The sequence below is a fragment of the Diceros bicornis genome, chromosome 11 (genome assembly GCF_020826845.1).
Source record: "Diceros bicornis minor isolate mBicDic1 chromosome 11, mDicBic1.mat.cur, whole genome shotgun sequence".
In the NCBI taxonomy this organism is placed as follows: Eukaryota; Metazoa; Chordata; class Mammalia; order Perissodactyla; family Rhinocerotidae; genus Diceros; species Diceros bicornis.
In genome coordinates this window covers 38,798,017-38,813,224 of record NC_080750.1, presented here as the reverse complement: position 1 = coordinate 38,813,224, position 15,208 = coordinate 38,798,017, and the positions used below count along the sequence as shown (strand labels likewise).

The following is a 15,208-nucleotide window of genomic DNA, read 5'->3' as shown; positions in this document are numbered from 1 at the left end:
ATTTAATTATACATTGCTTTGAAACACCTTTATAATTAAGTTTGTATATTACATTCATAAGTTATTTCTCTACTGTAATAATACATGCATGCTGTATAACTATTGTTTATAAATATATTTATTTTAATTCTGTATTTAGTTGTCAAAATCTTCATATTGACTCAACACGACTTTTGATGCTTTTTGGAGATTACTTTGGTTGCTTTTGTGCCTATTACCTATTCTCATTCTTTTCTTTTTGTACTTGACACAAAATAGCAATTGGACTGGTTTAATGTGATCCCCAATACTTTGTCTTTTTAGAATCTAAATCAAATCATTCTTTTAGTTCTTCATGGAGTGGGGAAGAGAGCTAATAAAATTTATGGATTTTTAAAGTGTTTCCGTTAATGTATTCTACTTGAGTCACCAAAAATTTCAACTAATGACATTACATGAAAAACAAGCAAATCCTAATTGCTGTGTCTATAAGCCTTTCTGCTCATTGTGCTCTCACTTGCAACTGGTGTTAATATGATCTTCCTCCTCTTTTCCTGCACCCTCTCTCTTTCTTGTCTTTCTTTGTCTTTTCCTTCTTGTATATTTGGGTCTTGTCATGCCCACTCAACAGTATCTCCTCCTGCAGAGTCCATTGATGTTCACAGACCAAGCCCAGCAGGATGTTATCATGGTCCTAAAGTTCCCCTCCAACTCCCCTGTCACTCACGTGGCAGCCAACACCCAGCCTGGTTTGGCAACTCCTGCTGTGATCACAGTCACTGCTAACAGGCTATTTGCTGTGAACAAGTGGCACAACCTTCCTGGTAAGTAAAGAAGTATCATGATAAGGCATAGTAACTGCTGAACACTGTATAAAGATACTGTACTATCCACTTAAATATATTATTTCTCAACATTTAAGCTTTTTTATTTTCAAGCATTAGACTGAATCAAAATGTTTAATTGTTTGAAAGGCTTAAAGAAGTCCCAACTGAGGCGCATAATACCAATATTAAAACATAAACTATTCTTTGGCATCTGGTGGTTTGTTATTCCTTGGAGATAAATATTGTTTCTATTGTAATATTTTAATATAGTGATATTCTATATTGTGTCCATAAATAGTATGTAGTTATTTATAGAATGTTCCCCCTTTTTCCACTTCCATTCATCAGTAAACACTTCTGATTGTCTACTACATACCTTTTTGTACATGACATGGTAGTGTCTCTTGTGGATGATAGAAAAAAGAACACAAATTACACAGCCAAAATACTGCAAACCCCTAAGTAAATTATTTTCTTCCATTAAGTGCTGAATAGTTATGGTAACTAACAGCAAGATACTGAAATAACCATTAGAATCATAAACCATCCAAGTTTGAAGAGACAGGACAGTTCATCTAGTCCAGCCCCACATTTACCAGTGAAAATACTGAGCCCCAGGGAGTTTGCCTTATTCAGTATCACATATGGCCAGTCAGTGGCAGAGCCAGGTTTGAACCCAAGTTTTCTGACTCAAATTTTGTGATCACCCCTCTGTGATTTATTACCTCTAATTAGAAGAGGAATGTTGGGATCTGGCTTTAGCACTGTTCTTTTTGGCCACTAGTTAGAAATTCTTTTTTTAAGAAGGAAAATCTTTTAAAGTACTGGAGATTATAGGCTTTTTTCCAAGCCATTGTTTTAAGTAGGAAATTTTAAAAGATAGATTTTAATAGTCTGTTAACTTGTTGTTAAATCTGTAAAGTGTGCATAAAGCCCTGCTCATTATAATACCTGAAATGGTTGCAAAAATATAAATTCTTGAACAAGGGCTTCATGCCAAATTAAATGCAAGAGCTTTTAGAATGGAACAGAATTGAACTGGACAGTCAAACAAAAACTTGATGCACTGACTACACTCAATAAGGTACTTATCATGAAGAATCTGTGGTTGGTATCAGAATTTATTAAATATAGCCATTTTCCTGGCCATTAGAAATGAAATAAATGCCTATATTTGATTAGATAATAGATTTCAGAAAAAGTAGAGAAGATAAAAATTGAGGCAGGTATATAATATCTCTTTCATTAGGTCTTGGTATCCCTTTTTCTTCAAATGAACTTAGATCTAACAGAGATAAATGTGTATGTAAATGACATATTTTGGGACTAAAGATTATAATTTGATTAATGAATATGATTTTTGGATTCTCTAAATACCAACTCGTTAGAAGAAAAACATGCTGGTGTTGTGTTCTATCAGATACACTAGAGGATTTACCTACTCTGTGCGCAGTTACCCTTAGAGCTTGGCAGAAGCACCGGTGTGCGTGGCATCAGGGCCACCACAAATGATGCTTATCCTAGGTGGCTGTTTGTGGCAGCTCTGCGAACTTCTTCAGTTTACACAGAGTGACAGTATATGTGAGGAGAGACAAACCTTTTCAACTGCTAGAAAGCCCTGACCACTCTCCGCCCCCTATCTTTAGTTTAGCCTCTAGCTCAGCAGGAACTGAGCTGGCTCAACCAAAGGGCTGCTAGGTCTCCAGCTGACATTCAAGTTGTTAGGCACACTTCCTAAGCACTGATGACTGAGCTCCTGACACTCCCCTTTTGAACAACCCATTTCCCTGACTAGAAGGCTTGCTTCCCTTAGTACTTGGTTGTCAGGTATTCTTTCCCTACTTCCAATTTTTCTATGGATATGTAAAGTGATTTAGGGGTAGCGTCCCTCTGCTGGAGTACCACTTATGGTGCATCCAACTGTTCCCAGCCCAAGCTCCCCTTTCTCTGAGATAAGAGCTTGGAGGACTGCGTATGTTTTGTTAATTCCTTGCCTATAATTCTCCCCAGTGAGCCTTCTTTGTGTCCGTACCTTGTGTCACTAGTGGTTTTTGTCTCCACCCTCTGGCTTTACAGTATGACACAGCAACTCTTCACCAGATAAATACAGAGAATGATAACAAATGATAATACATGGGTGGTTATCTTTCTACAGTATGATCTCCAATTCTGAGCTACACCTACACCTAAAAATATTAAGCATCCATTTTATTATATCTTTGCTTCATTTCAGATATGTTTACATAAATCTGATCTTGCATCCTATCTTGTGCTACCTTCACCTGTCAGTATGCCTTGATTTAAAACAAATGTCAAAAGTCCCTAGCTGTTTTTTTTCAATGAATATCAAATTCATGTTACACTAATTTTTTTCTTTTTTTAACTTAGATTCTGGTTCTTTTCTGAGAATCTATGATTTCTATAGCTTGTTCATTAGACAACCAGCTCCTGTCATTTCTTTCAGTAGTGTCTGAGTCCTGATTTAGAAAAAAAAATCATCTTTATCCTTCCTTCTCATTCAAAGGACCTTGTAGAACTTCTGAAGAAATAAAATAATAGCAGCTAACATTTACAGAGCATTTTCTAGGTTCTAAATACTGTTTTCATCACTTTACATTTATTAACTCACTGAATCCCCTCAACAACCTTAGGATGCATGTTCTCTATTTAGGTTGAACCATATGAAATTGCCATTTTTAGAGGTCAAAATGTCAGGTATTAATAATTTCATATGGTTCAACCTAACCCATTTTACAGATCAGGAAACTGAAACACAGAGGCTACATAACTTGCCCAAGGTCACACAAGCAGTCAGTGGCAGAACTGGGATTTGAGGCATGACCAAAGATAGTTAACCTCCTAAACCTCTTTCACTGACAGTTTGTTTTTAGTGTTTCTATGATCCCAGACTCTCAGAGAGTGGAGAAAAATTCTCAAGGTATTTGAATTCTCTCTTAGTGTTGATTGGCACCAGTATTACTGGAAGTAAATGGCACTGTTGGGTAAATCAGAGGTTATTTTCCCTGATCATTCCCCGTATGTGTCCTGTGATTTCTTTACTGGCAGAGCCAGTAATCATCAAAGACAATACCTTCAGTAAAAAAAAGTGAGTCATATATGGCTTTACTTCTTCAGCTACGTTAATATCTTATACATACTCAACTATAACTTTTAGTGCTAATATTGTACTTAGGTATTTTATCAATATCAATGATCTTCTAAACATCCTTGAAAAGTTGGTATTTACTACAGGGGAGATCCTGACATAATGAATTTAAAAATAATCTAATGAACTCATTGGAATGTACCCCTTTTTTATTTTCAGCCCCTCAAGGACAGTCAGAAAGATTTCCTAAAATATGATGGCATTAAGCAGAGCTTTAATACCAATACTGACCAAGCAGTACTTTAAATAAAGGGCAGATACTGACCAGGGTGAATGGCTGAGTCATTTGGGGAAAATAATTTGGAAAATGGCCTAGAATTTAACTATTAGAATTACAAAGCTGAAAAGATCATCTATTCCAAACTCTTCATGTTCGGGTTTATGATTTGCCTGAGGTTGCGTAGCTAGCCAGTGGCAGCTCCTGTTCCCTGGTACACTTCCTCTCTACCTAAAGTCCCTCTACCTTTCACAGGGAAACAGCCAACAAAACCTCTTTTCAGTTACAAAATAAGTGTGCCTGAATCTTTAGAACCATTTTGAGAATTGAACAAACTATTCTTAGTATGGATTGATTTTTGTTACTCATTTGCTTCTCAGAGTATTTTTAAATTGAAACCATGGAAATATTAAATATTAATAAGACTTTTTTTAAAAGCCTCAATCAAATCTTTAAGAAAATATTTCAGCCAAATGCATTTAACTAAAACATTTATCTGCAGATTGCTTTATTTTTATTCAAACTTTCAATTGATCGATTTTAAGTGATGGATGAAACATTAAATGTTCCCTGACTTAGAGCTTTCCCTTTCTCCATCATAAATTGACGTTTTTGTGGATCCTTTGTGCTGCAGCATTCAAAACTGCCTTTTTAAGAAGTAACAAAAAAATAGTATTTGCTACAGTCAGCAGATGGTTGTCACATTTTGTTTTCAGCACGCTTTACCACTTAATTTTGTTTTGTTGCAGCATCAGAGGTTGCCAGTCAAGCATCTGCTATAGCTTATGGCCTAGGACTGGAGCCACTGCTGATGGCACATGTTCAGAATAGCACTAATCTAAAATAAATGTTTAATAAGCTAGCCATAAAAGCACCTGGATTTTTTTCTTTAAATTTCACAAAACTATATGAGAGATTTGAAGGTTGGCAACAATTCTGCATAAGATTTGACTTAAGCATTTTTATGTAGTTTAGTATATGAAAAATAATCCTTTTTTAAAATCTTTTGTGAATTTCAGCTCATCAAGGTGCTGTACAAGACCAGCCATACCAGCTGCCAGTGGAAATCGATCCTCTCATAGGTCTGTCACTTCCTTCTCTCTTTGCGATTCATTAAGCTCTGTATGGTGGCCCTGAAGTGTAGATTACAGTTGTTTTTCACTTGCTGGTTGCTGGGAATGGAATTTTCCTGATAAACCATTTGCATGCAAATTGGAATGCAATGAGCTGTGGCTATGCTGGTATTTCATCAACTCCCCCTCGTTGGTTTGCCTAATTTGAACAGGCCTAGGACGCATGTCACTGAAAATTAATATGGATGCTGTAATAATGTGTGATTGAGAATGCGCATGAAGTACTGTCAGGATAATATTGGATCTTTTCATCACTCAGACTTGTTGATGAGCAGGAGCGAGGCACGTTATGATGAATTGGTGCACTGGTAATGTGATGGAGCTCCTTTGCTAGGGAAATTTTCATAATAACAGTGGGGTTCTTAGCAGCACTGTGTTGTGAAAAATAAAACTGCAGTGCCAGGGTTTCATCATTAAAGGAGATCAATCCTTTCTTCCTGGACCCTCTGTTCATTCTGAGGGGATTAATGTGCAATTGCAGAGCAGTTTCGAAGTTGAAATATATTGCCCAGCCAATGGCAGTGTTAAGATATTTGTATTCATTTTCCTAGGGTCCTGCAGCCCAATAAATTGCCATTGGAGGTTAAATTTGTTCAGGGGGAAAAAAAAAGGGAGGAGACCAGAAAGAACCATTGGGATGAAATGAGCATCTGCGGCAGATGACTTAGAATTTTTAATTGCTGTTATGCTTTTTAAGTAGGTTAGTTGAAATCTCTAGTTTAGCGTTTTTCATCCTTATGGGTGGAAATTTCAAATGTATCTTCACTAAAAATGTTAAGCCTTGACATTGAAGATGCTATTCAATAACTTTTAAAATAAAAAAACTTAATTGCCTAGCTGTAGGAGTATGCTACTAGCATGGATGTTTCCCTTGTAATTTTCTCAAATTTTCTGGCACAAATAAATTTACTAGAATTTTTTTAAGTTTTTAAGTAAAGCATATGAATAAGCTAATTTATTATTTTAAAATTTAAGGTATTCCCTATGTGTATGTCATCTTTTGTCTTTAATACCAGTGTTTCAATAGAGAGCTAAATGGCCCCCATTTGCAGATGTACTATCAAGATGAACTGAAATAACCTTAAGCTCAAAACTAATTCATTTACCTTTTCCCCAAATATAAGCAGAAATCTGAGAAGTAAGTATATGAAGGATAAATACTACTTTGGTTCCTAAATCTCGTTTTGCTTTGAATAGATATGATTTGTCGTATATTTAAAAAAAGAAATTAAATGCTCACTTGGGTAAAGTTTTAACAGTTAAGAAATTAATGAAGCCCATTTTGAAGTCTAGACTCATTGTTTGTCTTAAAACTTGACAATGAATATTCTATCATATAGAGTCTAGCAATTTTAGCCCTTTAGAACATGTATTGGTAGACTTTTGTAAAGGGCCAGATATTAAATATTTTAGGCTTTGTGGGCCATAGAGTCTCAGACACAACTACTTAACTCTACTGTTATAGCACAAAAACTGCCATAGACAATATATAAACAAATGAGCATTGCTGTGTTCCAATAATACTTTATATACAACACCAGGCAGGGGCCAGATTTGGCCTGTGGGCCATAGTTTTCTTCCCTGCTCTAGATCACTGGTCATTAGACTGTTTAATAATAATTGTTTAAAACCATGTACCTGGGGCTGGCCCCGTGGCTTAGCGGTTAAGTGCGTGCGCTCCGCTGCTGGCGGCCCAGGTTCGGATCCTGGGCGAGCACCGATGCACCGCTTGTCCGGCCATGCTGAGGCCGTGTGCCACATACAGCAACTAGAAGGATGTGCAGCTATGACATACAACTATCTACTGGGGCTTTGGGGGAAAAAAAATGAATAAATAAAATTAAAATTAAAAAAAATAAATAAATAAAACCATGTGCCTTCTCACACATTTTTAAGTTGACATCTGAAAGTTTTCATCACAAATTTAGACAGTTGCAAAGGTTATAATTTCTGGCATAGTGTATAAAATTTTAAATCTATCCAGTGGAATCTAAATATTAAAGTGAATTGATACTTGACATTTTCTGTTTTTAAAAAATGCATAAAAAGACTCTTAACAGTTGAAAATTTTACATTATTCCTTTTTCATCTTGAATTTATATTTTCATTCTACTTTCCTTACACAATTTTATTTTAACTTTTGAAGTTGATTACCCTATTATACTTTTCAGTAATAAAAATATGTATGGAAAACTAAACATATGTATGTAAATTTAAATGTTAAAATTTCCTATGACCATAAGGCTTAGCTTTTTAAAAAATTAATCTGCATTGAGTTATCATTACAAATATTATTAATACACACTATTAAAAATTATAAATTTTAATAAACATTATTAAACATAAAAAACAAACTTTTATTGGAAATACATCTTTAATGAAATTGATGAGGCTTTTCCCCCCTCAATTACCTCATGTGTTCATGGATGTACATTATTTATTGCTGAATGAGACTGGATTTGTCAACAGTTCTATCCTGTTTTTTTTGTTTGTTTGTTTTTTATGAATGGAAGCTCTGAGGAATGTTACATAAGAAAATAGATGGGAAAGGAAAGAGTTTTAACAGTGTCACTCAAATCTTTGAACTCTTTCTGAGTTATGTGACAAAATTCATATAGTGATCTATTATTAAGAATTATTTTTATGGTCTGTCATTAAATGATCATTTTAACAATCTATCATTGAAACTTATTTTTAATGATCTATCAATTGACAGCATGATTACATCCTCCTTCATTGAAAGCAATGAATTGGAAACCACCTGCTCTGCAGAATGATTTGATACCTTAGGCATTCACTTTTCAACATCACATCAGTATTTTGAATTGTCCTTTTATTTGGCTCTCAGGAGATTTTTAAACCCTAAGGTAAAGCATCATAGTAAAAATCTGGATAAGAGAGAAATATGCCTTTTTTAATCTAGTGGAAGAAGAGTATGAGAAAGGGGAGGTAAGAAAGGAAAACTCACAGGAGAGTTCTCAGGCAAATCTGTTTCAGGCAAGAGGACGTATGAAAGTTGAGGAACTAGAAATTGATTCCCTTAAAACCATCTGTGCCTGTGTATCCCTTGGGAAATCTTATACTCCCAGGTGTGTACATGCCCCAGTTTGAAGACTGCTTATCTAGACAAATTTACCTAATTTTCATTAAATAAAAATACTTCTAGTACTGAATCTAAGGAGGTTTACTAGAGAAAACAATGAGATGAAGGAAAGACAGTTCTGAGATAGGTTATATAGTTAGATGGATGGATGGATGGATGGATGGATGGATGGATAGGAGGAGGTTTGCAATGTTAAATTACATGTAAGCACTTTCTTGGAAAATAGTTCATCTGAATGCTGAAACGGCATCAGCCCTTACCCATGGGCACTTTGTGGTCACTCAGTTCAAAATTATGCACATGCACAGATCTGTCGAGCTAGGTCTTCCCAAGACATCATGCCAAAAAAAAAAAGACCAGTGAAAGTTTATATCAGAGGAGCAAAAGTCATATAAACACTGACAAAAATAAACATTTTTATAGTTTTCATGTGGAATCAAGTACTGTAGTAACCAGTATAGAAAATACTACAATAATAGAAAGTACTACATACCTTGTTTTTAATTGCTAGGTTTCTTGGAATTAACAAAACTAAATTGTATCACACAGCTTCACTGCAGTGGGATACTAATGTCTGTCTGTGATACACTATGATACCCATAAAAGCTTTTCTCATCTGCCAGCAACTTCCCTTTGTGTGGAAGAAGGGAGGAAGTGATCCTCAACTAGAATTCTGCCGTTTTTACTATGGCTGTCACTTTCTAGCCCATTAATCCCCCAAAAGTATATGAGGCCTATTATCAAACAGTTACCTAATAATCTTATATGGTTACGTTGAATAGTCACACACTAGCAGAATTTTACGGCATTTCACATGTATATGTACATGTTTGCTATGTTGGGTATGCCATGAGGGCAGGGGATATTTTATTCCTCTGTATTCCCCGGTGGTTCCCAGCACAGAATTGGAGAGTATTTTGAACACTTTTTTCTTCTGTGTTACTCTCTGAGCCTTCTATTAAATTGGCCACATTAACTTGGTTATTACATACAATGATTGTAATATAGATATTTTTCTATTTTTCATTATCAATAATGCATTTATAGTTTTTTTTCCCAAAAAACTGAAGACTATGGTACAAAGAATGTAATAATCAGATGCAGAAAATTGTTTGTTCTGATTTCTGATACAATCAAATTCCTTTAGCAGTATAAAAACCACTATTTGTATTGGAAAGTTGGTGGTGAAATAAGTCCTAGATCACTAGAAACAAAGCTTTCTATTTGGTTGGCCTCATAATACCAAAAAAGGCATCTCAGTGAAAATTCTTTTTCTGATAATGACATACTTGATAGTGTATTTCTAGAGGATTATTACTCTTCCCCATGTGCTTGATGTCGCTCTGTGTCTGACCTTGTGCCTTGTGACAGACCCCATCTCAGGTGCTCTGTAGCACTTTGAAAACACACTGCCAGACTGTGTTGTTTTATTGCTTACGTAAGGAGTAAGAAAGTGGCAGTGTGCTGTGCTTTGCCTTTTTCAATTACAAGTATCTTAAATAAATAGTCATTCTACCCTTTCCTTACATGCAAGTGCAGCTGTAAACAGGGGAAATGGGAGTTCACATCTAGTCAAATTAAAGACCTGTTAAAGCCAAAGTAGTACAAGATGCTGCAATATTTCAAATATATGACATTTAAATTCTAATATCTCTTCCTTGTGACAAAAAGTTAAAGGTAATAGATTGTCACAACATGAATCCGTTCTCATGACAATGGGTGTAATGAGATTGTCAGAAACATAAACCTAACTGTGATGCAATCTGGAGATTGTAATCTAGTTTGGTCCTGCCCAAGAGCTAGAAAGCATGTTCTGAGAATTGTATACTATTTTTAAATTGTAGTGTGTTATTATTTCTTTCCTCTAGGCAAAATTTCTTACTGAGATGTTGGATTTAGCTACCCACATTCTTCCAACATTCGGATGTGTTTTCCTATTTGGTTTTTCAAATATTATTACATTTAAAATTAAAGATCAAATATTCTTATCCTGGGATGTGTCACCTCTCCTCCCTCACCTCCAAACCCCAGTGTGATACACTATAGGATTTCTTTGCGTGTGTGGGTTTAATAGGCTTTTTTTCTTCCTCTGTTGTCACAGCCAGCAATACAGGAATGCACAGGAGGCAAATTACTGACCTTTTAGACCAAAGTATTCAAGTCCACTCCCAGTGCTTTGTCATCACTTCAGACAACCGCTATATTCTCATCTGTGGCTTCTGGGACAAGAGTTTCCGAGTCTATTCTACAGACACAGGTAACTGGTATTTTCTTCAGCAGTGAACTAGAGTTTACTACAAGTAGCCCTGAGGGGCTTAGAATGCTTTCTTGTCTTCTTCCTTCCCAAAGTTACAGAATTCCAAAATTTGTAAAATAAGGAAAAGAGTTTTCCCCTTTAGAGTAATAATATAAAGTAATATAGTCCACTATTAAGTTAACTTCAGCATGTTTTTAAGAGGCAGTTTTTTATAGTAGGTTTGTCTCCCAAGCCTCATGCTTACAGAATGAATGATTCATTTTGAAAGCATTTCCTGGTATGTAAATACCATATGCACATGTATATGCATAATCTTATGGCAAGTGTACATACATATAGGTGTATTATCCCACTTTTGTATTGTGTGTGTGTGTGTGTGTGTGTGTGTGTGTGTGTGTGTGTGTGAGGAAGATCAGCCCTGAGCTAACATCCATGCTAATCCTCCTCTTTTTGCTGAGGAAGACCGGCTCTGAGCTAACATCTGTTGCCTATCCTCCTCCTTCCCCACCCCAAAGCCCCCGTAGATAGTTGTACGTCATAGTTCACGTCCTTCTAGTTGCTGCATGTGGGACGCGGCCTCAGCACGGCCAGGGAAGCGGTGCCTCGGTGCGCGCCCGGGATCCAAACCCCGGGCCGCCAGCAGCGGAGCGCGCACACTTAACTGCTAAGCCACGGGGCCAGCCCTCACTTTTGTATTATTTAAAGGGCTTTTTCCCTTACTAGAAATTCTCATTAAGTATATTTCTTGGGAGTAGGTACCTTGCCTCCACCTAATTCTGCATATAATCTTGCTGAAAGCTACACTATCATGAAGAAAAGTAAACTGACTATAGATTTTATGTGTGACAGAAGTTCTTGTTAAAAAATAAAAGTTTAAGGGGTCAGCCCCGTGGCGTAGCCGTTAAGTCCGTGCACTCTGCTGCTGGCAGCCCAGGTTTGGATCCCGGGCGCGCACTGAGGCACTGCTTGTCAGGCCATGCTGTGGCGTGTCCCATATAAAGTAGAGGGAGATGGGCATGGATGTTAATGTTAGCCCAGGGCCAATCTTCCTCAGCAAAAAGGGGAAGATCGGCATGGATGTTAGCTCAGGGTTAATCTTCCTCACAAAAAAATAAAAAATAAAAAAAAGTTTAAGTCTGTATATTCATTTGCATGCATCTCCCTAAAGGACAAACCAAGCCCAACTCAGTATTATTACAGGAGATCCAATACAGTAAATGTTTATAAATTTTTGCATATAGGAAATTGAAAAACATTGAAAAATTTAATGAAGTCTGAAGTATTTTAGAAACTGTTAGAGGATGAAATAAACTTAGTAAATGTGTAGTTGAATATTCAAAATAATTAAAATTAGATGTTAATGCATTTGAACTTGATAGATACTCTGGAATGAGATATTTCAACTAAAACAAAGATCTACACATATCTTGATTAAATGTTGTGGGAATAGGAAATTCTTTTTAATTGAAATTTCTAGTTGATTAAATGTTTTATAGTAAATCATCTTTCATTCTTGTTAATAATCTTTATAAAATGTGTGAGTCCATGCTCCTGCCTTCGTAAGTATGGTATATTGAAAAATTAATTGTGGTTACTAAAGGAGTTTGTCCTAGATATATTTTGATGATCATATTGTAACATAGCTTTGAGAGAATACGTACAACTAGTTGAATATGTACTGATCATAGAATAAACCCTAAAAGTTGTTGTTAGGCATGATCTTGTTTAATTTTTGTTTTATGGAATTGATGATCTAGTTTTCTTATGATTTGCATCTTTATTCTGTAGGTCCAGAAAGAAAACATCATCATTCAAGTCTTTCTGAGTAATTGGGCTTTTACTTAGATATTTAGGTCTGTGAGGTTAATTACTATTGAACCTAAAACTCCTCTACAATTCTTTAAAAATGCAATGGGAATTTATAAGTTTTCCTAAAATATATTTCTTATTATAATGAATTTTCTCTGAATCAAATTTAAATTTTAACCTTTTCTTTCACTGTGATGGTAGTAACAACCTTAGCATTATTTGACCTCAAATTGTGCTTCCTTTTTGCATAAACTTGGAAGGTAAAATTGTTACATCCTCTCACAAGATTTTCTTAAGCATTCTTTTAGGTTGCATATTGTTTTTTTACACATTTTTAAAAAATATCTTTAAAATTTACATACCGTAAAATTCATTATTTTTGGTTTATAATTTTATTAGTTTTGGTATTGTATACAGTTATGTAACCACCACCACAATTAAAAGGTAGAGTAGCTCTATCACCCTAAAAATTCCCTGTGCTGCCCCTTTGTAGTCAACTTCTCCCCCCACCTCAAACTCTTTGCAACCACATTTTCTTCATCTCCATTATTTTGCCTTTTCCAGAATGTCTTAAAATGGAATCATATATGATGTCAATCTTTGGTTTCGACATTGGAGGTTTTTTGAGTTCGTTGACATTCCATATCATTTTAAAAAGGCATTCAATATTAATATTTGTAAAGTAAAGCTAACCTCACTTTACATAATACTAATAGTTAAAATAATTCTTATATTCACACAGTTCTTTAGAATTTACTAAATTCTTTCACATACATGTTATTGTTTCAGCCTCACAGTAATCCTGTGAGATAGAACAGATGTCCCTATCCCCATTTTTCAGATGATGAAACTGAGGTTTAGAAAGGTTAAGTAAGTTGTTGAAATTTGTATAGATAAAGGTGATAGAACTAGACGTTGGAGCCAGCTTTTCTGACTTCAAATGTAGCATTCTTTGTGATTATACCACGTTATCTCATACAGGTGTTACCTGTCAATCATTGGTTAACTATGAAAACACTATAATTTACAACACTAAGTTCCCAGTATGTCTGCCATGTTACTTTAGACTTAATGAACTTAATAACATTCCTTTTCCTCTTTCCACTTTACTGTTTTTTAAAACGTGTGTGCGTGTGTACATAAAACATTTTCATAAGAAGTAGCCTTACGTTAAACTTCATTTCAGTGGGACTGACTTAGCTTGTACATTAAAAATATTTACACTTGCCAGAAAAGTTGTGAAAAAAATCTCCAATGATAGTCCTAGTATCTTTCTTAATATCTTGTATACAAACAAACTCTGATGCTAGTTTTACTTAAAATAATTTCAGGGTAAATATGTGTTTGTGTTTTTATGACAATAGGAATATTAAATATTTTCTCCTAAGTTTGTCAGAGAAGCAAGGGAAAAAGTGTATGATCAATAATATATAATGGCAAAGCTATCACAAGTGTTGAATTCAATTATATTTTAGCACATAAGCCAAAAAAAAAAATCCTTCTGTTATTAGATTTGGAGTGGGCGGGGGGAGAAACATGGTTGTAACAGGAAATTCTTTAAACATAAATCATGTTTTCGGGACACAACCAGAACAGCAGAGGCAACAATAAAACCTTCCCTCGGCAGTGGGAATTATTTTCAGGCCACATTTCAGATTCAGTGGTGCAGAGTCCTGAGCTTGAATTTTTTTTATTTGTAGCACAGCTGTCAAATAAAACATTAACTAGAAAATTTGTTCTGTCAAAAAAGGGATATTCTAGTGCTTGTGGTAATATTTGATATTAGTGTGTGGAGAGGTGGACTAGTATTAAAGGAAACAAAAAATAAAGGTTGAGGAACACTTATGAGATTATCAGAAAATAATTTACCAAAAAGAGAGCAGGAGGAGTGAACCTCAACCTCATAGCAATAACAAACATTGCTGAGGAAGGCCGCCAGAACAGGAAAAAGTAAACTTAAAAAAATAACATTTTCCACGGTGATGGATGGTAATTAAGTCTTTGGGTGGTGAATATGATGTAGTCTACACAGAAATTGAAATACCATGATGTACACCTGAAATTTATATAATGTTATAAACCAATGTTACCTCAATAAAAAAAAAAAAACGTTTTCCAGAGTTAAGCCCAATGTATAAATTGTAGAGAATAAAGTTAATTTATATTAAAATATGAAACCCTTTAGATGTAAATACTTAAATGTCACTCCCTCATTTTGATCTTCCCTGTCGCCCAGTCTAAATTTGTTCTATCTTGTTATTCTTGCTGATCCTACCTTGTTCTTTTCTTTTGTAAGACATATCACTATTCATAATTATATATCTGTTTGTGTTTGTTTAATGTCTGTCCGCCCTACTAGACAGTAAATACTATGTGGGCAGGGACCATGTCTATTTAGACTATACACATGTGAGAAGGCTTAATGCTCAGCACTTAGTAGGTGCTTAGTAGATGTTTGTTGAATGAAAAATAATTGTGATAACTTTTAGGGCAGAAATGAAAACACTAGGAAATTTTAGTTAAAAAAGAAACCAGCTGCTCTTTTGCAAGCTTCCTGGTGCACAGGAGCACTTGAGTTTCCTCTGTGCCATGTACCTCAGGTACCTAGGTAGTTGTAGTGATTTCACTCATCCTCACTCCTACAATCCACTGAGTTGATGAGTATCAAATCTTAAATGAACTTACTCTAAATAATCTATTTACATCACTCCTGTAGT

At 35.2% G+C, this 15,208-nt stretch overlaps 1 protein-coding gene across 7 annotated transcripts in view; it reads left to right on the top strand.

Annotated features, from left to right (window-relative positions):
• LRBA (LPS responsive beige-like anchor protein) overlaps positions 1 to 15,208 on the top strand; it is a 723,014-nt gene that overhangs the window by 675,762 nt on the left and 32,044 nt on the right. For 5 of the 7 annotated variants that reach the window (XM_058550176.1, XM_058550180.1, XM_058550178.1 and 2 more), the window contains 3 exons: positions 611 to 803; positions 5,209 to 5,271; positions 10,527 to 10,682. In XM_058550176.1, coding sequence (XP_058406159.1) covers positions 611 to 803; positions 5,209 to 5,271; positions 10,527 to 10,682 — 412 coding nt within the window. The remainder of the gene's footprint in view (positions 1 to 610; positions 804 to 5,208; positions 5,272 to 10,526; positions 10,683 to 15,208) is intronic. The other 2 variants (XM_058550181.1, XM_058550179.1) reach the window with 1 other exon arrangement.